The sequence below is a fragment of the Panthera tigris genome, chromosome D2 (assembly GCF_018350195.1).
Source record: "Panthera tigris isolate Pti1 chromosome D2, P.tigris_Pti1_mat1.1, whole genome shotgun sequence".
NCBI lineage: Eukaryota > Metazoa > Chordata > Mammalia > Carnivora > Felidae > Panthera > Panthera tigris.
Genome location: NC_056670.1, coordinates 77,727,298 through 77,751,481, shown reverse-complemented (window position 1 = coordinate 77,751,481; position 24,184 = coordinate 77,727,298). Strand labels below are relative to the sequence as shown.

The 24,184-nt window shown below is 46.1% G+C and overlaps 1 protein-coding gene and 1 long non-coding RNA gene across 5 annotated transcripts; one reads left to right on the top strand and one right to left on the bottom strand.

Annotated features, from left to right (window-relative positions):
- Positions 1-1,380: 1,380 nt before the first annotated feature.
- On the top strand, positions 1,381-16,319 carry CUZD1 (CUB and zona pellucida like domains 1). The gene is made up of 9 exons (XM_007084878.3): positions 1,381-2,665; positions 4,653-4,803; positions 6,703-6,917; positions 8,812-8,962; positions 9,493-9,710; positions 10,395-10,567; positions 11,622-12,013; positions 12,801-13,069; positions 14,781-16,319. Exons 1-9 carry the CDS (start codon positions 2,584-2,586, stop codon positions 14,954-14,956), a joined length of 1,827 nt encoding a protein of 608 aa, XP_007084940.1. The 5' UTR covers positions 1,381-2,583; the 3' UTR covers positions 14,957-16,319.
- On the bottom strand, positions 10,574-16,596 carry LOC122232109. 4 transcript variants are annotated; one of them, XR_006209470.1, is made up of 5 exons: positions 16,420-16,596; positions 15,841-16,024; positions 15,538-15,588; positions 11,646-11,745; positions 10,574-10,939 (listed from the first exon to the last, which is right to left on the bottom strand). It is a non-coding gene; the product is annotated as an uncharacterized LOC122232109 (long non-coding RNA). The 4 variants fall into 4 exon arrangements; XR_006209471.1 differs by having other exon boundaries at positions 11,646-11,742; XR_006209468.1 differs by lacking the exon at positions 15,538-15,588.
- Between the last annotated feature and the right edge of the window lie 7,588 nt (positions 16,597-24,184).

Here is a 24,184-nt window from a genome sequence, read left to right as displayed (position 1 = left end):
GCTGCTCTCACAGAGCAGCCGTTTGGAATGGCCACGAAAATCCCTGCAGGCTCCAGGATGAGTTTCAGGAGGCAAATTCAAGGCTGCATCTTCCCTGCATCTTGCCCTGAGACTTCCCATCTGGAAATGACCTGTCCCTCTTGAGTTCCTGAAGCACTTTCTCTGCCTCTGTCTGGCGTCTCCTGTTCAGGCCTGGTGTTCGGTGTTCACTTGCACTTTGATTTTCTCGTCGCTGGCAAGCTCCTGAGCCCATCCCATTTCCCTCTCAGCCTCACCCAACGGGCAGCACAGTGCGCAGAACCCTGGAGGCCCTGTGCAAGCATGTTCTGTACAGGAATTCCTTGGGAATACATCTGAAGTTCAGGCATCTCAGGGTCCACGAAGGAGGCAGGATGGGGCAAGGGCTCCTGGGACACCCGTCTGGTAGGCAGTAGGGACAGAGCGTACCCTGTGGGCTTCAGAGCTAGATACACTTGGTTCAAATCCAACTCTGCCTTTCAATAGCCATGGGCCATTGGGGAAGTTTCTTAACCTCTCTGAGCCTCGGTTTCCGTGATGTAAATTGAGGGCTTGCAGAGGTGATAGTGAGGGTTAAGCAAAATAAGGTATACCAACCCCACAGGCCCTGGGATCCTGGGATCTCATGGTGAATTGCCAGTGGCCTGAACTGCTTGTCTCCTGATTGCTGACCCAGGGCTCCTTCCCAACTCTGTCAGCCCCCTCCCAGAAGAGTGACCATGGAGCTCTCACACCCAGTGGTGCTGGTTCAGGGAGCTAGGAGATCATGTCCATAGGAGACAGGGGGATGGTGTTAGTAAGAAAGTAGGGGTAGGAGTGGGGATCTGTGCACAGCTGAGGGTAAGGGGTCCTTAGTGATCAGAAGGGTACCTACCCTATACTGATGCCCCTGCTCTCACATCAGGATATCCAGTCCCTACCTGGTACGTGGCTGGCCCCAGAAGTCTCCGAGCTGACAGGAACTGAGTGGGGCTGTGCCAGGGACCTTGGTGAGTGTCCAAGCTCCTTACTGAGCACAACTTGGTAATGTCACAGGTGCTGGCCTTGCTGCTGTGGCACTGGTATGAAGCCAGATGCCTGGTCCAGGGGTCTAACTAGGAATGGAACCCCTGGGTCACAGTCTAGTACTGTGCCCTGCCCAGGAACCCCAGTGTCCTAGAGCCAAGCAAGGGTCTCTGGGCTGTAGGACAGTGAGAACAACATGGAAAGTTGAGGGCACCTGGGAAGGATTTCAAGCTATAAGTTCAGTCTGTATCCACAATTACCTCCACAGAGCTGCTGGTCATCGTTTTCCTGCTCAAAAAAGTTTCATCTGAACTTAGAATAAAATCCAAATGCCTCATCTGACCTACACATCCTTCATTATTGGACCATTACCTGCCTCACCTTAACTTACATTCTACTCCCCTCCCCTTTGCTCACCTCAGCCACACTGGCTTGCCTTCCCTTATTATGTAGACATGCCCAACTGATTCCCGCCCCGGGGCCTTTGCACTTGCCCATTGTTTTGCCTAAAATGCATCCCTTAAGCCCATATGACACATAAATGCCTCTGTCTTTCTGTGTTTGCTCACCTTTCATCTTTCTCAATTGCACCCCAATATCGCATCCTCCCTGCACTCTATCCCATCACCCTGTTTCATTACGTTCATAGTACCTCTCACTATTTGTAACTTACTTTGTTTGTTGTCTGTCTCCTCCACTTAGAGAATAAGTTCCATGAGGGCAGGGACTGTGTTTTTCACGTTCAATTATGAATCCCCAGGCCCTAGAGCAGTAGCCAACAAATAATTGTTGAATAAATGAATGAATGAAAACAGGGAAGACCCATATACAAGCTCCTTGTGAGCACAACTTCCTGATGTCGCAGGCGCTGGCCTTGCCACTGCAGCACCCATCTCACCTTGGACGACAGGATTCCTTTCTGTCATTTGTAAAACAGTGCCAAGGGGACTTTAATTCACCTGCTTCAGCCTCTCTGGACATAACGGTTTGAGTTCCTGAAGCCAAACCTGCACCTGTACTTTCTTTTTGCTCCCCACCCTGTACCAGCTCTTCCTCTCCCTCTGTGTCAGCACCCCGGCAGCCGTCAGAGTGACCTAGCTGGAATCACACTTTGCCCAGGTGCCACCCACCTCCCCCAGCTGATCCTTTGACTTCAATTGGAGGAGAAGAGCGGTGAAGTCTTACGATATCAGCAGTGCTACCTGCTTCGTGATCTGAACAAATAACAGGGCGAAGGCTCAACTCTAACTCGGTGCCATGATGAATTACTCAGTGCCTGCTGCGTGCCGGGGGCTGGAGATCCCCTGCGAGGAAGTTTTTAGCTGGGAACTTTCCGTAAGCTTTCCAGGAATGAGCCGGAGAGGGAACACTCAAGCTGGGGATTGCTGATAATACACCAGTCACACAGCTGCTCTATTCCCACATAAATTTAGTCCTTGGCTGGTCACACTGACACATTTCCCTGAAGGTGGCCAGAGGGCTCATGAAGCCAGCCGGTTATGAAACACCGAGAAGTATAAAAGCCTGCTAGCCCTCTGGGCTGTTTTTCCCCTGACCAAGATGGAGGCTGTGAGCAGGCTTGTCCCCTTGGCCCTTTTCATCGTGCCGTGTTTGGCAGAGTTCAACTGGACCAAGTCTGAAGGTAAGAAACTTGAACCAGTTCTTTTTTTCCCTAACAAAATAGGGAGACTTCCTTCCAAGAGGCCTCTGCCCAAAGTTTTGAAGTTTTAATTACCTGCTAATGACCGTATTACAGAGAACACTTATTCGTACGCTCTTTGATGTGATTTCAAATTGGTACTAAGTTTTTTTTCAAGCCCACGTGACAATATACGTAAAAATATTTTTTGAAAAATCACAAAGAATTTTACCAGGTAATTTTACTAGTGAGAAGTAAATACCTCGGAAATAATTATAAAAGTGCACACACACACACAAAAAAACACACGGCGCATTTACCCAATTGTAAAAAGCAATGTGAATGTCCCTCATTCCTTGTGTAAGTTGCAGATCCACACAAAGGTACATATTTCGGCAGTTTCGTACAAGTAAGACTGAGCTGGAAGAAAGGTGCCCAGGATCTACCTTAAGAGAGAGAGAAAAAAAACTACCTGAAATTTGTGTAATGTGATGTTATGTTTAAAATACATACACTTGAGCATTTTTAAAGATTAGGAAGTAGGAAAGGAAAGGTTCTGAAGTATTTACAAGAAGTTTTTAATGGTCATTTTTTTCCTGGATGGGTGGGATTATACACTTTTTTTCTTGGCTTTCTGATGTTTTTTTACTAATAAACATAATAGTAGTTATTGTTGGGGAAAAAGAAATAAGAGACTACTGTTATAAGGACATAGCTCATCAGTCGTAGATAAAAAGAAAATGAGAAGCTTTTGGGAACCCTTAGTTGGGTTCCATTCTGAAGTATTTGATTTTTTAATTCACATTCTGTTAGAGTTGCCGCTGCAGCTCCTCCCCTCCTTCCTCCTCTTCCTTCTCTTTAGTAACAGCTTTATTAGGGTATAAGCCACATACCATAAAATCCACTCTTCTAAAATGTAAAATTTACCGGTTTTCAGTGTAGGCACAGAATTGTGCCACCATGACTACTTTCTAATTTGAGAACATTTTCATCACCTCAGAAAGAAACTCTGCACCCATTGGCTGTTTTTTCCAGTGCTCTCAGCCCAAGACAACCACCAGTCTACTTTCTGTCTCTATAATAGATTTCCCCAATCTGGACATTTCCTATCAATGAAACCCTACAATATATGTGGTCTTTCACTCAGCTTAAAATATACGAGGTTCATCCACGCTGTACCATGGGCCAGTGCTTCATCCTTTTTATTGCTGAGTGATCCTGCGTAGTATGGATGGACCAGATTTTATTTGTTCATCATTTGATGGACATTTGAGTTGTTTCCCCTTGTTGGTTATTTTGGCTAGCGCGGCTGTAAGCATTAGTGTACGTATGTGTTCATTCCTTTTGGAGACATGCCTAGGAGTGGAATTGTTGTGTTATGGGAACTCCCTGTTTCATCTTTTGAGGACTTGTCGGACCGTTTTCCCAGCAGCCGTCCCATTAGCTTTGCAGAGGGTTCCAATTTTTCCATATCCTTGTCAAATTCTCGTTTTCTGTTTTCGACTCTAGTTTTGTTTCACATTCTAAACAGTGTGAAATGGTATCTCACTGTGGTTTTCATTTGCATTTTCCCCGATGACTAATGATGTTGAGGATCTCTTCATGTGCTTATTGGCCTTTATGTCTTCTTTGGAGAAATATCTATTTTGGTCCTTTGTCTTTTATCGGGTTGTCTTTTAATGATTGAGTTGTAGGAGTTCTTTGTATATTGTAGATATAAAGCCTATTTTTAAAACCATCTTTCTGCATGCCCTAATATATTCTTTATTTTTTATGCACCACTTATAGAGGAATCATAAGTATTTTCTCCCCAAGGACTCTAAGAGGGGGAAATCAGTTGCTGGTGGCTTACTTTGGAATGAGTTAAATACCACTCACAATCGCCTGCATGCTTGTATGGATAGTACATGTGGGAGGTAGATTCCCAACCCCTCGAGGAGAAGGGCGGAGGCTGCTGACTTTTCTCAGTGCCAACTGTGGTCTCTACCAGGCAAATCTAGCTGCCGGGCCACCGTGGGAGGCACCAGCCAATCGGATGCCCATAGAGCCCTAATCCTGCAACTCAATCCCAATGAGGACTGCACCTGGACACTAGAAAAACCAGAAAACAAAAGCATCAGAATCATTTTTTCCCACTTCCGGTAAGTAGAGGCTTTGCTTTCTAATGAGGGTGGTTGGACTCTGGCCATACCAAGGAGTCTGTGTCGAAAAAAAATCAGCTGCTCCTAGAGGTAGTGGTAACTCCCATGACCATGGTGATGGTCGTAATGGCTGACGACTAGTCACTGACTGATGACTGGGCCCCTGGCTGTGGTCACAGAGGTCCTGTGAGGTCAGTATGAGTATCCCAGGCCCTCAATCCCAGGGAGATTGAAAACTTGTCTCAGGTCACATAGTAAGTGGAATGACCATAGTTAGTATCCAGCTAGTCTAGTTCCAGGTTCCAGGTCCTAAGACACTAAACTCATGGTTTCAAAGTATGCATTATAATCAGCGGGGGAGCTTCCAGAAAGTCAGATTCCCAGGCTGCACCTCATATAAATCGGGGGAGGGGGAGGGGCAGGCAACCAGGCAGCAGTGTTTTTTTTTATTTTAAATTTTTTATTTTGAAATAAATATACACCCACAAGCGTTTTCTATAAGTGCCCAGGTTATGGCAGTGCGAGGCCAAGCTGAGGACGGGGCGCTGCCCTACCAGACTCTCTCAGGGCTTCGTGAGAACTTCCCCAGTTAATCCTCTCAACAGCCCTCTGGGGTGGATGCGATCTAATCCCCACTCGGCGGGTAAGAAATCCCAGAGAAGTCACTTCACGTGCCCAGGGTCACGGACCGATACAGGCAGCAGAGGGACCGGATCCCGGCACCCTTGCCCCAGCGCCCCTACGCTCCCCCTCTGCCCGTGGTTCTAAACCGGAGAGTCTCAGAAGCGCGGGAGGGTTTTGCAAAAGCGCGGCTGTGGGACCCTGGGCCCAGATTCTGACCCGGACGGGGGTGGCCGGGGCCCGAGAACGTGCACGGGTAACGACTTCCCAGGTGCTGCTGGTGCGGTCAAGGTGCCACACTTTGAGACTCGTGGCCCTTTGCCAGGGAAGTTGGCATTCACTTCTGTCTGGCCCTGAAGGCAATAAAAAAGAAGGGGCGCTTCCGTATTTCCCAGAATTCAAGGGCTATTAATGAAGAATCACATACAGTATCCCTGATGTGTCGAGAAAGAGAGGACGGCAGCGGGGCAAGAGCAAGGGAGGGGAGACGGACATTGCCCGTCTTAGACACTTCTGTGTGCCGGGCCTGTGCCGGTGCTCCCTGTTCAGATGATTATAAACCTCCCACAGGATAAGACGAAGGCTGTGATATCCCCGTTTGCAGAAGGGAGAGTGAGGTGAAATCCTGAATAGCTCAGCCAAAGTTACGCAGCAGGGAAGGGGCTACGGTGGAAGAATTCAGGTTTGTCTACCCTCGCGGTGTTCCCTCTAAGCCATCTTGCAACTGTGTCAGGATTCGGGGGCCATCCGGAGAGACCCTGTCAGCATGGGCAGAGGACAATGAATCATCCGGGTCTGCCCTGTCCAGTGCAGGGCACGGACTGTCCTTACGAAAGAAGACCGGGGGATGTGAGGGAAGGAAGGGGCGTCTCGGGAGATGCTGCATGTCCCTTACCGTGAGCGAGGTGGCTGTGGAGGAAGAGTCGCTTCCCGTTTCTACGGCCTTGGGTTCCAAATGTCAAAGGGGATGAATTCTAAATAAGAAGATCCCACCCCACGGTTCGCACCGGGGCACGAGGAGCAGGAGAGATGGAGACGGGAAGGGAAGGAGTCCTGGACCCGAGTCCCACCTCCCCCCTGACTGTACAGGATCACGGGCAAAGCAGTTGTGTTTCCTGAGGCCTTTACAGACTGATGGTGTGCGGGTTGATGTTGGGGGGCGGGGAAGGGGGGCCGGTCCCGGTATGCAAACCGCCATGCCGAGGTGAATGACTGACTCCACGCCGAACCCCCTGGCCTGGTGGTTCGTCTCCAACCACCCATGTGTCCTGTTCACAGGCTGGATCCCAGTGGAGGGTGTAAAAATGAAAACATTAAAGTTTTTGATGGAAACTCTACCAAGGGGTCTGTGCTCGGGAAAGTCTGCAGTAAACATGACTACGTTCCTGTTTTTGAGTCATCATCCGATACGTTAACGGTTCAAATAGTCACCGATTCTGTAAGAATGCAAAGAACTGTCTTCATCTTCTACTACTACTTCTCACCCGGCACCTGTAAGTAAGGACACGTATACGTCCTCTGCACCTGCGAGCACAGAAGGTCACACACTCTCCTGCGTGGGTTGTTGTAACCTTGAGTCTGAGTCTGTGCCCTGAGAGCTCGCTGTGTGCGAGAGCAGCGGTTCTCTAACCTGTGTGCGGAAGAATCACCTGGAGAGCTTGTGAAATCAGATTCTGATTCACTGGTTCTGGCATGGAGCCCATGACTTTGCCTTTCTAACCAGCTCCCACGCGAGGCAGATGGATGGGGCTGATCAGACGGCTACGTACTGAGGTGTACGGTGTGACAGACTGAAGCAGACTCTCCAGGTGCACCTGTTTTAAAAAAAATTTTTTAATGTTTATTTATTTTTGAGAGAGAGAGAGAGAGACAGAGTGCAAGTGGGGGAGGGGCAGAGAGAAGGAGGCACAGAATCTGAAGCAGGCTCCAGGCTCTGAGCTGTCAGCACAGAGCCCGACGCGGGGCTCGAACCCACAAACCGTGTGATCATCATCTGAGCCAAAGTCGGATGGTCAACCGACTGAGCCACCCAGGTGCTCCCAGCCTGTTTTATAATAACCTGAGATCCTTTGAAATGCCTGTTCAGGGACTGCTCCTCCCTCTGGTCTGAACACAACATCTTTGGAGCTATAGAATCTACATGTTTAACACGTCTTCCAGGTGATTCTTTTTTTAAATTTTTTAATAAAAAAATATATTTATTTATTTTTGAGAGAGTGTATGAGTGAGCAGGGGAGGAGCAGAGAGAAAGGGAGAGACAAAATCCCAAGCAGGCTCAATGTGGTCAGTGCAGAGCCCTACGTGGGGCCCGAACTCACAAATCGTGAGATCATGACCTAAGCTGAAATCAAGAGTCCGATGCTTCACCAACTGAGCCACCTGGGTGCCCCTTACAGGTAATTCTTGATAAAGAAGGTCATCCAGGGAGCACATGCTGAGAATCTCTTATCTCACATCTGAATCTAAGACTGTCAGGCAGTCTGAGGCTACAAATACATGGTTCTGCATTCACAGCACCCAGATTCCGCTGCAACCCAAAGCAGAATGCCAAGAAACTCTGCAAGTGGGTTCAGGAGCAAAGCTCCACTCTGGTTTGCTCTCCGAGGCCCAGAGTTGAGTAGGTCACCCTCCTCGTAAACTGCTGAATCCTTGGTGTGGGCGGATCTCCAGAGTGGAGCAGTCAGGGCTCTCCGAAGCCAGACCCGGGCCACCTTTTCGGGCCTTACCTCTAGCCACTACCTGACCTGCATCCTCGGCTTCAGCCGGCCTACACCATTTTGCACCCCCCCTAAAAGGAGCCTTCGGTGTTGGCTGTCTGCGTTTCACTTGTCCGGCTGCTTGCTTACTTACTGGGGAGGGGAGGGGAGGGACCGAGGGTGTCTTCACGAAGGCTGCATCCGAGCTGAGCTGTGAACCACAGTGTAGGGTAGGGAGAGGCGGGAAGCAGGGGAGGAGGGCTCCCGTCTGCTGGCACCAACGGTCTGAGGAGCCACGGGAGGGAAGGACAGTGGGGAACAGTAGGTCAGGCGGAGGTGGCTGATGAGGCTGGAAAGCTAGGCTGGGGCCAAGTGAGGAAGAGCCTCAGATGTTAGTCCTAAGAGTGTGACATCATTTTCCGTGGCTAAGACCTTAGTGGAGGGTCTCTAACTCTGGGACAGATCTTACAGTGTCACTCTGCCCTGCACCAGTGGCCAGAAAATCCAGTGATAAAGAAAGATGAAAATCTCAGTCTGCTGCCAATTCAAAAGAGGGCAATAGAATAAAATTTGGGGGGTCTGGGTGGGGATTGCTTATTGAGCTTTACGCACAGCACAGAAACTAAATGAAGTCTCTCAATGAAGTCTCTCCCGTGATTTATACTCTTGGTCACCCTCACATCCCTTTCAGCTATTCCAAACTGTGGTGGTTACTTGGATGCCTCCGAAGGATCCTTTACCAGCCCCAATTACCCAAATCCACATCCTGCACTGGCTTATTGTGTGTGGCACATACAAGTGGAGAAAGGTTACAAGATAAAATTACACTTCAAAGACATTTTGTAAGTACTGTGGTCCATTTCTCCTGTTGGAGAAAGGCAGCGAGCCCCTCCTGGCAAATGGGGAGCCTGGGGAAGGGAAAAGATCATGTGGACCCCCTCCTAGATGAGCATTATTCAAAGAATGGGTGTATAAAGAAAATACCAGTAAGCGTCTGACTTCAGCTCAGGTCATGATCTCATGGTTTGTGGTTTCAAGCCCCACGTCGGGCTCTGTGCTGACAGCTCAGAGCCTGGAGCCTGCTTCAGATTCCGTGTCTCCCTCTCCCTCTGCCCCTCCCCACTCGTGCTCTGTCTCTTGGTCTCAAAAATAAATAAAACATTAAAGACAATTAAAAAAAAAGAAAGCACCAATATTATTGCATTGAAGTAAATGGACTCTTTTTCTGAAGATTCTGAGGTCACACCAGGGATGGGCAGAGCCCCAGGTTTGTCATCATAAGCCTGAGATCCCACCGTAAGGAAAACTCTTGAATCGCTTAGGACTGAGACTGTTGAGAATTGAATTTTCACCAGAGGCCCTACTTCTCTAGCATAGAAGTGGACGAATACTGCAGATTTGACTTCATTGCCGTTTATGATGGCTCCTCCACCACCTCTGGCCTGCTTGGACAAGTGTGTGGCTACGTGAAGCCCACCTTTGAATCCTCGTCGGACTCGCTGACCGTCGTGCTATCTACAGATTACGCCAACTCCTACCGAGGCTTCACTGCTTCCTACACTTCAGTTTACGCGGGAAACGTCAACACTAGTAAGTCATACCCCTTAGCTGTTTTGAGCTCTCTGAGGACGGTGCCCGTAGAAACTGCCCTTTAATTCTTAGCCTACCCGTGGCTCCCCTGCTTGCAAGCCTGTCGTACATACTTTGGAACATCTTCGTGATCGGAAGCTGGAGGATCAGTTCTGTGCGTTGCCTCGTACAAGAGGAAGGGAATGATTTTATTAACTTGAGAAAGATTTCTGTAGAAAATAGCGACTGTTTTCCTTATTGCCTTCTGTAAAGGCACAATTAAAAATAATAGAGTCACAGATTCAAGTTGCAAAAAAGGTCACGGTGAACGTCATAAAAGGTGGGTCAACTACTCTGCTGTCTCAGGCTTCTGATTATGGTTTAGAGCAAAATGGCTTTGAGTTTTTATTTTTTAATTTAATTAATTAATTTATTTATTCATTCATTTATTCATTCATTCATTTTATTTATTTTATTCTATTTTTTATATGTAATTTATTGTCAAACTGGTTTCCATACAACACCCAGTGCTCATCCCAACAGGTGCCCTCCTCAATGCCTATCACCCACTTTCCCCTCTCCCCGGCTTTGAGTTTTTTTATATACTTCTGTGTGCATAGCTTTTCAAGATCCAAAGTTCAAGGTTGACATAAACATAATCATCTCTGTTTTGTTTTTGTTTTTGTTTTTGTTTTTTCTGAACAGCATCCTTAACTTGCTCCTCAGACAAGATGAGAGTTATCATTAGTAAATCCTACCTGGGATTATTAAAATATAGCGAGAATAACTTACAACTAAATGACCCAACTTGCAGACCAAAGATATCAAATGTGGTGGAATTTTCTATTCCTCTGGATGGATGCGGTACAGTCAAAAAGGTAAAGCGAGACATGGAGCTAGCTGGCTTTTATCACATGCCAGAGATGTGTTAGATAACGCCAAGGTACTTGCTGGTGACTTTAACGAACAACTCCCAAGCCTTAGCAGCTTCATGTGTGGTAAGCTTGTGGGGACATATAAGTGCACTCACTCATTTACACACCAAAGCCAGATTACCACATTCATTATCAGGGTAACTGGAGGGTGGTTATCTTTTCCAAAAGGTGAAGAACTCTGACGACTCACTGCAGAAAGTTCGAACATCTAGATACTGCAGGTGTAAGGGTCTACCAATAATACTTGTACAGAAAATGTCTACATCTCATATTCAGCAAACACCTAGCTGTATTTTTATGATCTTCTTCTTTCCTCTGTAAAGAGAGAAGATAAAAATATTATGCTTTGTTTTAAAGATGAAGGACATAAGTTTCGTTCTACCTTTTCTAGAACTTGAAGATCTCAAACATTTGCAACCTGTAGGTCCCTTTAGGATGTATTCCCTAAACTTTTCACTCAGGTCATGAAACAACGATGTCATTGAAAAGAATGGGAGCTACTCCGGGGAATCAATAAGGATGGAAGTAAATCGTTATTTTTTGCTCCACGTGAACACCTGGACGATTATCTGCGCATCCCTGGGGAAAGCAGTCCGGGGAAACCCTACTGCAGGACTTCTGTCCGCATACACTTGGGAAACCGCCCAGGGAGCCGCACTAACTTAATGCTACTTACGAAAGGCAATACATTATAGGGTCTCGAGTCTTTCTAGGGCTGGAAATTTGTGTTCAAAATTGTTTTTAACGTAAAAAGTTCTGTCTAATTCCGTATTCTGGTCTTTCTAAGCCAAGCTCTGTCTCTCGTCTCACGTGTTTTCTTCCTACCCAGCATGTTTCTTAAAGAAAGCACATTTGAGCCTTATGGTATTCCAACATGCAAGCTGCTGACTTGCAATTTAAGATGATTGTGTGCCTACCCACACATGCCATGCATATCTATGTTCTAAAATGTTATTGGACTTAAAATACAACATTTGAATTCCATCTTGGTCTGCAGGTAGAAGATCATTCAATTACTTACACCAACATAATCACTCTCATTCCGTCCTCCGCATCGGAAGTGATCACCCGCCAGAAGCATCTCCAGATTGTTCTGAAGTGTGAAATGGAACGTAATTCTACTGTGGAGATGATGTACATAACAGAAGATGACGTAATACAAAATCAAAATGTGCTGGGCAAATATAACACAAGCATGGCTCTTTTTGAATCCAATTCATTTGAAAAGCCTCTGCTGGAGTCCCCATATTATGTGGATTTGAACCAAACTCTTTTTGTTCAAGTCAGTGTCCACACCTCGGATCCAGATTTGGTGGTTTTTCTTGATACCTGTATTGCCTCTCCCACGTCTGACTTTGCATCCCCAACCTATGACCTCATCAGGAGTGGGTATGTACTGATGGGTGATACGCTTTTCTGAGGATTAATAATGACTCGAATGAAGTAGTATTTTTTGTGTCTGGTTGTACAATTCCTGTATGCCTGCTGTATAATTGTTTGCCATACTGCTGCCATGGAGTTTAGTAAATTTAATTGTTTTACAAAATACAGTTAGTGTATACTAGTGACAAATACTTTAAGTTAGAGCATTTCTACAGCCACAGCCCATATTCACTAGAATTTTAAGTATGTTTCCCAAATATTTGCCGGTAGAAACAAATATATTTTTTGTCAAGAGGCTTTGTGGTTTTGTTTTTGCTTCCCCCCCCAACCCCCCATGTTGATTATTTTCAACAAAACGCCAAAGGATTATTTCATTTGTTCCAGATTTAGAACACAGACATAATGCAATTAGTAAAGTATATGCGGCATTCTCTAAAAAAAAAAAAAAAAAGGGAAGTTTTCCTCTTTTTCTGTAAGCTGATGGACTTTATATCAACCCTATTGGCACGTTCAAAGCAAGTGTGTAGAGTAAGACATTTGAGTTCTAATATATCTGAATTGGTTTTCTAATTAATTCACATAGGCTAGGAATTTTATTGCTGGAGGGAACTTTATCTTACCCAGGAATCAGATCTATAGCCTTAGCTCACTATGGTCTGAGCTAAAGACATTGTCTTTCTAGAGCAATTTTTGGACCCACAAATTAGTTCAAACAAAACTCTGTATCATTTCTTTTCAATACCAAAAAGACTGAACTGTAAATTTTCTAAATGTGCCATAAATTCTGTTCCAGATGTAGTCGAGATGAGACTTGTGAGGTGTATCCGTTTTCTGGACACCATGGAAGATTCCAATTTAATGCCTTTAAATTCTTGAGAAATCTGGGCTCCGTGTATCTACAGTGTAAGATTTTGATATGTGACAGTAGTGACCATCAGTCTCGCTGCAACCAAGGCTGTGTCTCTAGAAGGAAACGAGACATTTCTTCATACAAATGGAAGGCGGATTCTGTCATAGGACCTATTCGTCTGAAAAGGGGTCAAAGTGCAAGTGGAAATTCAGGTAAAGAACAAGCTATTTCCTGATCTAAGAACACCTCATGGTTCATTAAATTCTGCTCAATTGTGTTCCTGCTTAAGTATGCGCAGTAAGAGATTTATGATATCAGCAGCTAAGTCCTAATAAACACACAAGATTAATTTTTCTTTCTATTAGTTGAAAAAATGTAAACCAGGTACATTTTAAACGTATTATGCACTGATAATGTACCATGATCCCTGTGGCTTTTGAGTATAAATATAACTTCCCCACTTCTAAAACCAACACTTTCTCTTAGCTTCCTGACTCCTTGTTATAGGCAGCATGGCAGATAATAGAATCAAAGCAATGTGTTTTAACTCCTATCTGAGAAAATCCAATGAACCTGCATCCCACACAACCACCTTTTTGGGAAAAAAAAGCAATTTTTTTCTAAGAGAAAATACTCTATTTTTAAGATGGACCTACTTCTTTTTTTTTAATGTTTATTTTATTTTTGAGAGAGAGAGAAAGTGAGAGAGAGCAGGTGCACATATGTGAGCACAGAGTCGGGGTGGGCAGAGAGAAGAAGACAGAGGATCCGAAGCTCGATGCTTGAAGTCACGAACTGTGAGATCGTGAGCTGAGCAGAAGTCTGATGCTTAAGCGCTTACCTGACTGAGCCACCCAGGTCCCCCCAGCCCTGCTTCTTTTTAAAGGATTGAAACATGACCCCTGCCAGGTCACAGGAGAATGAGGTGGTGGTGGCCACTCATGGACAAGCCACAACTAAATGGCTTTGGACGGACCACAGTTAAATAAAAACTCCTTATGAGTTTATCTCATGTGAAAATTATCCTGGCATAAAAGAATCTTGTGACCTCTATGTTAATTGTTATTTGAATGGACTATGAAGGAGTAGGATTCTAGTTTGTAGCAAAACATTTCTAAGATATACGCAAAAGAACACAAAAATTAAATCCAGTAACTTTATAAACACATTCACTAAAGATGATGCATCTGTGGATATTAGTCTGAAATTAGTTGAAAATCTGTGAATGAAAGTTACAGAAATATCATCCATATTAGAAAGTACCCTTTTCTAGGGAACCTGGGTGGCTCAGTCGGTTAAGTGTTCTACTCTCGGTTTCGGCTCAGGTCATGATCTCACGGTTTCATGAGTTTGAACCCCCAGTTGGGCTCTGTGCTGACAGTGTGGAGCCTGCTTGGGATTCTCTCTCTCTCTCTCTCTCTCTCTCTCTCTCTCTCTCTCCCCCCCCCCCGCCCCTCCCTCTCTCTGTCCCTCCCCTGCTCAGGCTGTCTCTGTCTCTCTCAAAATAAATAAATAAAAACTTAAAAAAAAAGTACCCTTTTTCTGTTTCAAGAGGAGAAACCAGTTGTTTCTCTATCGATCACATATATTTTGACAACTATGAGAAATAGTGAGAATCCATAAGTGGACCCGCGCTTCTGTTTGACCGAGATGCTTGATTGTTACAAGTTTTTCACTTTATGTCAAGGAAACAAATTAACTATTTAAACAAACGAATGTAAGGGCATCTTGTCCTTTCTAAACAGAAACATAAACTGATTGAAATATTTGCTCACTGTCGCTGTATGTTGTGTTGGCATTATATACCATGCATTAATTGGTGCATAAGATTCATATTTGCGAAGAGGTACACAATTCATGAACATTTTGTAATGCCGAGTAATACTTTTCTTTAAATGATGTTTATCTTGTTTCCAATTACAGGATTTCAGTATCAAATACATGGAGAAGAAACTCAGAATCAACCTTTCAACAGTCTGCAACTATTTTTATTCATGGCCCTTGCTCTGAATGTAGTGATTGTGGCTACGATCACAGCAAGGCATTTTGTGAAGCAGAGAACAGACTACAAGTACCAGAAGCTGCAGAATATTAACTAACGGGTTCAGCCTTAAGTGAGACACGTTTCTCCTGAACACCAAAGGAAATGCTACCCATTATGAATAAATTAGGGAGAGCCTCATAAGAGTGATGCACAGGTCTTGCTGTCATTGTGGTCAGAGTGTGCTGCCTTGCAGGGTGGTTGAAATGAGCAAACATTATGTAAGTTAGGTCTCATGATAAAGACCTGAAGCCACCAAAATATTAAATGAATTGAAAGCATCCTTTTTCACAAAGCACTTTCAGTAAATAATTAGGTGAAAGGAAAAAAAAAAAAGACATAAGTCTTCAGCATTAGATGTATTTATTTTCTAGATGCAAATGTGTTACCTTTTGAAACATATACGAACATTATAATTTCTGAAATGAAGTGTGACAAAGAGAATGACCATCTTTTTTATTCATACGCCTCACTATTTTAATGCGGAGTCTCAGCATCTTACAACTTAAACACATCTCAGAAAAGGGCTTTGGAAAGAAGACCCTGATTATCATAGGCGAGACTTCTGTGTAGTTTCCAGGTTAATGAATTGAAACAACAGTTCTCCCATTTCCCATCAAACACCAAAGCCAAACATACCTGTAGCAAGGCGGAGTCAGTTCTGACTTAATACGTTCGTCTCTGCTGTGGCTGAACAAATATTAAAGACCTCAGTGTGAACTGACCTTACACATACCGAACATCATATTGAATTCTTTGTCTTAGATGCACATTACAAGTCTACCTCATCACTCAGTACCACCGTGGTTTGGGTTCTGATCTACATCTAAAGAGGCAACTACATTTCTGAATGCCCAAAGACTTTCCTCCCGTACACATGTATCGGGTACACAGTAATGCCCGGGGAATATACCACGAGTAAGACGTCATCTCTGTTCTCACCGAACAAGTTTTTAGGAGCCTGCTGGGTTTCCAGATCCAAATCGAAATGCAGCTTCCCCATTTTCTCTTTAATATGTCCACGTGGATCTTCTAAGCACTTCCCCCAAGTGGCCATGCGGTTGGGTGCCCTCCGCATTCCATCAGTATTGACAACCCGGAGCTACTGCAGAAGTTCTCTTCCAACCTAATGTGAAAACACTCAGAACGTAATCAGAACGGGCAAATCGAATTCAGAAAAACAGAACTTACAACCTGTCTGGGTGCTGGCCCGTCCACCATCTTTCTGTCAGGAACCGATTGATTTTATGCTGGTGGCCAGGCCTGGGGGCTTCTCAGGGGCACACCAGGCACATAGTGTAAGACTAAGACAATTGTCAAATGCTGTGACTCAGTAGACACTGTAAAATTGTATTACCATGCATCAAAAAACCTTTTGCAGAGCTATTGAGCTATACCAAGGCATTATAGGTATAAAATAATATATATCAGCAAGTGTTTTTCTTCAGGGGAAACTGCACTAAAGTAATTAAGGGTCCTCGATCTGGAGTTGGTGGCCTGGGTGTTAGCTCTTCCTCTTACCTGGTGGGTTACCTTCGCCGGGTTCACCTTCAGCCTTGATCTTCACAATTTAAAACAGAGAGGGTAAAACTGCCCCCCCCCACCCCCCACCCCGGAGTGTTGCAAGGATTAAAGGAGAAAATGAGTTGCAGTCAGGGGCTGTCTGTGTTCCACGTGCCACCAGTGGTGATTACCCGTGGCCGGCCCCCCAAGTCCTGTCTTAGTACCTGCTTCCTCAGACCCCACCCGGTATTGACTGTCATGGCTCGGATCCCGGGAAACCACTTCTGATAGAGAGTATTGCGCACAGAAGGATTCCTGGGGAGTGTGCTTGCGATCAAGCCCTGAAAGGGGTGAGGGAAGGAGGACCCGGCAGGGGAGTTGGTGAGCGGAGAAGCGGTCGCTGGGCCGGCTCTTCAGAGATGCCCCATGCCAAGGCTTGGTGCTCCGGCCATTACGTGCCTCCCTTGACCACTCGTGGTTGAAGCCAACGGATGGGGCTGAGGCAGCTGCCTTGAGCCGAGGGAATTCCTGCAGAGCAGTGGGGCCGAGAGCCATCAGCCACCAACACTCCTGGCAGCTTGAGGAATGAGTGATCCCATCTGAGGGAGATGTGGGTGTCACACCAGAGCGGTCACTAGACTCACTTCCTAAAAGAGGATCTTCAGAATGTCTCATAGCGCTAAATTCTGACTCCATTATGCTGTATTCAAGACACGTGCCTAACAAGGTATGTCAGCAAGGCTAAGAGCAAATTGGTCAATGGAATATCAGCACGTGCAAACCAGATGGGGAGGGTCACCTCATTACCACTGAGCGGGATGGAACCCAGGCTGTCCATGTGACCTTGCTGCCCCCCCACTCCCCCCGGAAGGTGGAGTTGCCTTGTTACCTCTGGATGAGGGTTGAGGTCCTGGCTCTACCCAGAGTGGTGTTAAAGGGTGGGGTTGGAAGTCTAGGCTCCCCACCTGGTCTCCGCCTGACCTGGGGGGTGTTGGGGAGGCTCTGGTTACTGCCCAGAGGTGACACCACCCTGCGCAGGGGAGGGGAGATGTAAGGATCCTGAAGGCAGGTGAAAGTCTAGGCTCCCCGCTTCACCTTCGTTGGCTGGGCTTGGGGTAGGGCCACAGTTTCACCCATGGTGCGTGGAGCCAGGTGGCTATTGTGTAAAAGTTCTCTGTCTTGCCTGGCTGCTCCTTTACCCGTCCTTTGGCTGGAGACAGCAGACTTCTCTTGGGGCCTTTTTGTCTGTACCCATTGGTGTTTCTGGGTTGCAGTTTTCTGTGAAGTGCATTTTGATCCAGAAAGCTCAGGATGCTTAGCAGTGGCCATGGCTTTTACACTTCAGCATCCCTAAGAATCACCTGGAATAGTTGTGGAAAGGGCCGCTTCCTGGCTTCTGTTAGCTGAGCCACAGCCAGAGAGCCTGGCTGGGAAGTTCACTGGCCCCTTATTTTTTTATTCTGAAAAGATCAGTCCTTTCAATGTCGATACTTTTCACGTTAGGCACCTGTTAGAAGTCCTAAGATGCTGAGTTTGGAAGCTGTTAGCCTCTCACTTCCTCAACACATTTGGATAGCTGCGGTTACTGGGCAGATAAGCTTTGGAAAGTAGAAACTCCAGCAGCTCACAGCTTACCTGGAAAACTCCTTAATTCATCTGAAGCCCTTGGGTGAAATCGATGCCCGATGCTAAAATCATGCGACTGAAGATGAAGCCACTGGGTGACAAATGATTAACTTCTGATTTAAAGATACGGTCTTCACCAGACTGACCAGTAATTACGTTTCGTCAACTTCTACTAGGTATAAGCAGGGAACATCATCAAAGTAAACGTCAGTAACCTATTTTTAGCAAGATGGTTGTCGATGAAGGGCACGTTTGAAATGAAACTGAGATGTTCCCCTTTGGAGGCAATGTCCGCCCTTGGGTCACTCGTCAGATTTTCATCTCTTGGGACTTCAGGGTTAGCTCCCAGGCTCCCCCAAACCCTGCCCTCCTCCCCGGGGGACTTGGCCATATTCATCCCATCTCATACTGCTATTTAATGACAATGAAAGGAAAAATCTCTTGGCCTTAAGGACTCATATTTCAAACGTTGCTGTTGAATATTTCTTGATAAGCAAAGAAAAAAACAACGGCCACGTCCAAAACTGTCTCTTTAAAGACTGAGCCTAGTGCAGACCTCTTTCTGTGATGACACAAAGAGAGCTTGGATAAAGTGGGTGCTGCCCTCCTTTCTCAGGAGGGTGTGGGACATACAAGCCTTTCTTTCTGTACTCTTCAGATTTCCTGTGTACTTTTTAGCTTTCCTATAAAGCTTTGAGGATCTGGGACACAGACTGAGTGCGTGGTAGCTCAGCAAGCAGTCACGGGTGGTTCGTGTGATTGTGTCTCAGACTCCCATTTGCTGTCAGTGTCCAAGCTGTCGCCAAACCCAACAAAGCTGAGGCGCAATTTGTTCGCTTTGAAATGGGCAAAATGAGCTTGTTTTGAGTAAGTGATAACAAGTAAATGAGCAAATGACCTGTTTGATTCAACTGACCAGTTATTAGGGTTAAAAAAAAAAAAAAGCAGTGATTTCCTGACACTTAGTTTATTTTTCCTAAGACTCTTAGTGAGATCTGAAAAGAAATTCTCACATCACTCAAGGGACAGAAACAAAAAGATCCACCTACCAGCATCTGAACATTAAGGAGTCAATTAAAAAAAAATACCTTAAATTGGCAATTTGATAGAGAACTCTGTTCTTGATAACATTTTGTGCAGTTAAGACAATGATCACGTGCTTGGTAGTGAAGAATTAGAAAACGCAGCATCTCCGGCTGGCAAAGAGAGGGACTGCCTGGAAGTTTAGTAATCAGAGAAGGTTTATTTAGCAACAAACTTCAGAGAGAACTTCTTTAACAGTTTCACCTGTCGCTGTGTGGACAACTTCTGATTTCTCAAACTTACTACATTGCGGAAGGGAAATAGACTTTGCTTTCTAATAACAGAATCATGTGAAAAGTGGAGAAATCAAACAAGGGTCTTGTTCTGACCCGTCCCTCTGTGGACTTCCAGTGGCCCCACCACTTGGAAATGCTCAGTCCGCCCTTCTGTGGTCTCTTTGGGGCCCACATCCCTCTTACTCCGCTCTGCACAGCCCTGGGAGCAGCGGGAGGAATGGTCCCCCACTTTGCACACGGCGACCTCACACTGCAGATACACCACATCATAGCTGCTGAGAAAGTTGAAGGCGTTGAACTTGAACTGGGCCGTGTTCTTCTGGTGGGAGTGGAGGTTGACATAGCTTTTGTCTTTGATGCACCTGATAGAAGAAAGCACCCCCAGCCACAAGGATTAACTTAAAGGATGGTGTGAATGCACCCCAACTCAAATAATCAGGCTTAGACTCAGACATATGAAGTCCAAACACACCTCTTCCCACTACCCACTCTTTCTTTTATGAAGAAACTTAAAATACTGTTGTGAGTAGAAAAACCACTGTTCCTGACAGGTAACTGTGAAAGAAATACAACAAAAACCAAACAAGGTAATTAAATTCCAGCTAGAGCTGTTGCCTTCTGAAGCTCTGCTCTATTTTGCCCAAAGGGGAGGTTAAAGGTGGTGGTTGTCTTATTTGCAGGTGAATTTTGAGTATTTTAAAATGTGGGGTTTTTGTAGTTTCAGGTTTTTATTTAAATCCCAGTTAGTTACATACAGTGTAATATCAGTTTCAGTGCTCATCACAAGTGCCCTCCTTAATTGCTACCACCCATCTAGCCCACCCCCCGCCCACCTCCCTCCATCAACTTTCAGTTTGTTCTCTATCATTAAGAGTCTGTTTTATGGTTTACCTCTCCGTCCCCCGTCCATCCTATGTTCATCTGTTTCATTTCTTAGATTCCACATGTGAGTGAAATCATATGGCATTTGTCTTTGACTGACTTATTTCACTTAGCCTTATACCCTCTAGCTCCATCCTTGTCATTGCAAATGTCAGGATTTCATTCCTTTTGATGAATCTTCTTTATCCATTTATCAGTCAATGGACATTGGGGCTCTTTCCAGAATTAGAATGTGTTTTGTAAACCCTAGTACAACCATGGAAAAAGTTAAGGGAAGAAGTATAAATGATACATCAAGAGAGGAGATAAAATAGAGTAATATAAAATGCTCCACTGAAACCAGAGAAGACAGCAAAAGGAGAATAGGGGTAGAAACAAAGAATAAATGCACCAAATAGAAAATAGTTACCAATATGGTAGATTTTCATCCAACTATATCAGTAATCACTTTAAATGTGAGTGTTCTAAATATGACCATTTAAAGATGCAGACTGCCAGAGCAGATAAGACAAAAGCAACACTAACAAAAAACCCCAAGTTCCAACTAGTAACTGTCTATGACACCCATCTTAAAGATAAAGACATAGAAAAATGAAAAGCAAAGGAATGGAGAAAGATTTAGCATGCTAATACTAACCAAAAGAAAGCTGGAGTACCTATATTAATTTGAAACAAAACAGAGTTCAGAGCCAGGACAAGGATCAGACATGAAGAGGAATACTGCATAATGATAAAGAGACCAGCCCTCCAAAAAGACACAACAACCCTTAATGAGTATACATGTAACAACGGAGCATCAAAATGCGTGAGACAAAAACTAATAGAACTGCAAAGAGAAATCTACAAATCCACGGTGATGGCTGGACACTCTAACAACCCTCTGTCTGTAATTGACAGAACCAACAGGCAGAAAATCAGGAAGGATTTAGATGACCTAAAAAGCACCATCAATCAGCTAGACTAACAGCCATCTCCAGACCACTCCATCCAACACCAGCAGAACACAACTCTTCTCAAGCCTGCATGGAATATTCACCGAGATAGACCACATTCTGGACCATAACCCACACCTTAGCAAATTTAAAGAAAAGAAATCGCACAAAATGTATCTTCAGATCACAATGGAACGGAACTAGAAATCAAAAACAGAAAGGTTGCTGGAGAACTCCTATTTGGAAATCAAACACACTTCAAAGTAACCTGGAGGTAAAAGAAAAAGTCTCCAGAGAAATGTAAAGAATATTTCGAACTAAGTGAAAATGAATATACAATTCACCAAAATCAAATAAATCAAATGCATGTGTTGGAAATGAAGAAAGATGTAGAATCCACCTTAGGAAATTAGAAACAGAAGAGCATCTTAAACCTAAACAAGCAGAATTGGGAGAATGTCAGCTGTTAAAATTCTGGCACCAAACTGTGTCTCTCTCCTTGATCTATTTGTAAGGAGAATGGAAAGGGAAGAGCTTTCTCACTCCGAGACGCAGTGCGGTTCAATGCCACACCTGTGCACTTCCCATGCTATAGGTCATGCCACCTGTGCACAGCGCTACGTCTTGCCCCTCCCCCTGTCTTTTGGAAACAGGTACCACGATGATGCGTCCCATGCGGCTCTCACCACTTTGAAGCTGCCACCAGTAAGTGATAGGGTTTTGTTGTCTTGCACCGGTCACCAATGGCCCATCTCTAAGTGTTTGCTCCTGTTAGGGGGCAAGGGAGCTATGAAGGCAAACAACATACCCAAGTTCTAACTTGGCGAATTTGTTGCTTAATCAAAACAGCCATAGTGAATCTCACCACTATAAGAGTTTAGGCTGAGAAGACGCGCCAGCCCATCAGGGTAGATCAGATGCCTGAGAGCCTGAACCACAAATAGGGAGTGTAATAAAGTCATAAAACACAGAGGGAAGGGAGGCACAGGTATGAAAGGGTGAGATGGGACAGCAGAGTCCAGGACAGCAGGGCCTTTGCCCAAGACTCTGGGGATTCAAGGGACGTTGTCCAGTCTTCCTATATGTCTCCAGCTGAGATCAGAGGAACGGTAGGGGCCCGACTCTGCCTCAGGGGCATAACGAGGACTATTTTGCACCATGTTATGACTTAGATCTACCAGAGAAGTCACAGGAATGCCACCTGAATATAACAGTCAACCCTAGAAGGCCTTCTATGTTCCTTACCCGTGCCGGATCAAATCGTACTTGACAGTCGTAAAATCACGGGGATCTGGAGAAGCCACACAGGTATCCACAAAGAGCCTCAGGCTGGGGTCGGGGCTCTGGAGTGTGACCTGGAGGAAGACCGCTTTCCTCTGGCTGGCATAGTGTGGCCCCAGGCTGATGGGCGACTCGAGGAAGGATATGGACACATCATAGCCGACGCTCTCCCTTGGGACGTCAGCCCCAGGACTGATGTCAACTGCAGATGGGCCATCCGCCCTGCAGGTGAACTTCAGCTGAGGCACCTTGTGCCGCACGATGACTCGGCCAGGGTGGCCCCGTGTTCGGCTTCTGATGGAGTTGGAGTAGCTGAGGGAGCCGAGACTTTCCTGGGAGGACAAGAGGGGAGGTTCTGGCCAGTGCTCCTGGCTCCCTGACAAGCACCTTCCTACACCGGCAGAGGCCTCTCCACACACCTGCTGGGTGCCAGTCGGCCGGTGAGCTGCAGGCAGGGGGCCTCGGGGCTGCCTCCCGTGGTACCTAGTGCCACGGCGGAGTGACGTAGCACTTCAGGGAGCACGCAAGGAGCCCCGGTGTGTGAGCCTGCCCTCCCTTCTTCCCTCCTGTGAGGGCCAGGCTGTGTTGGTATGAGGCGGGGCAGGGGGTCCATGCTGGCTACCCGGCGCTCTCTCCACCCAATTCCTGCACACGTGCCCCCCCCTCAGCCCAGGTATTCTCAGCCAGGCACAGACCATGGCCCACTGTGCTTTTCTCCTCTCTTCCAGCCCCTCTCTTCGCTTGGCCCCAGAGGGGTTCTGGCTCCCTGTGAGCTGGGCGCCTGGCCCTGCTCGCCTTGAGTCTCAGCCTTGTCCTTCAAATCCAACAGGACTCGAAGGGCTAAGGGGGTGCTGAAGACTACTGTGCGAGGTGCCGTCGCCTCTGGCAGCCTCCTCCCCACAGCCCTGTGTGCCGTCCAGAGACTCAACCCGCCGAGCGACGTGGATTGCAGGAAGCCTCTGCGTGTGTGACTCAGATGCTTGATGTCCGCCTGGGAACCCTCCAAGGACCGCCCCATCAGCTCAGACCAGGTCTGCCTTTCTATTTATTTATTTAAAAAAAATTTTTTTAACGTTTATTCGTTTTTTATGAGACAGAGCGTGAGTGAGGGAGGGGCAGAGAGAGAGGGAGTCACAGAATCCGAAGCAGGCTCCAGGCTCTGAGCTGTCAGCACAGAGCCCTACATGGGGCTTGAACTCACAAACCGTGAGATGGTGACCTGAGCCAAAGTCAGACGCTCAACCGACTGAGCCACCCAGGTGCCCCCCGCCTTTTTAGACCTTTCCTTTCCTACTCTTCCCCCTGCCCCTTCCCAGCCTCCATTATGACATTTTAATACAACAAAGATACTCTTCACGTTCTGCATGCTTTATCCATGAAAACAGACATTTTTTTCTTTGTGCCCCGAAGAAACAGTGTCTCCCTTGTCCCTTGACCTGATGCACAGCTTAGAGAAAAAGCTAAACTCCATGACTGCATGGTCCTGCCCCTTCCAACCTGACCTTGGGCTTCCCGGTGCTGACTCCTCGAGTCTCTTCCTCAAGCTCTCCAAGTTTGCTGCTGCCCAGGGGGCCTCGTCACTAGCCCCCCTGCACGGAGCATGCCCCCTGTTCCTTTACCTGGCTCCGTCTCCTTATTCAGGCCTCAGCTCCTTGGCCACCCTATTCGAAGTGGCCTTCCTTCCACCCCACATCATCCCCTATTCTCTTCCTTGTTTTGCCATCTTAAGGTCTGTGAAATGAT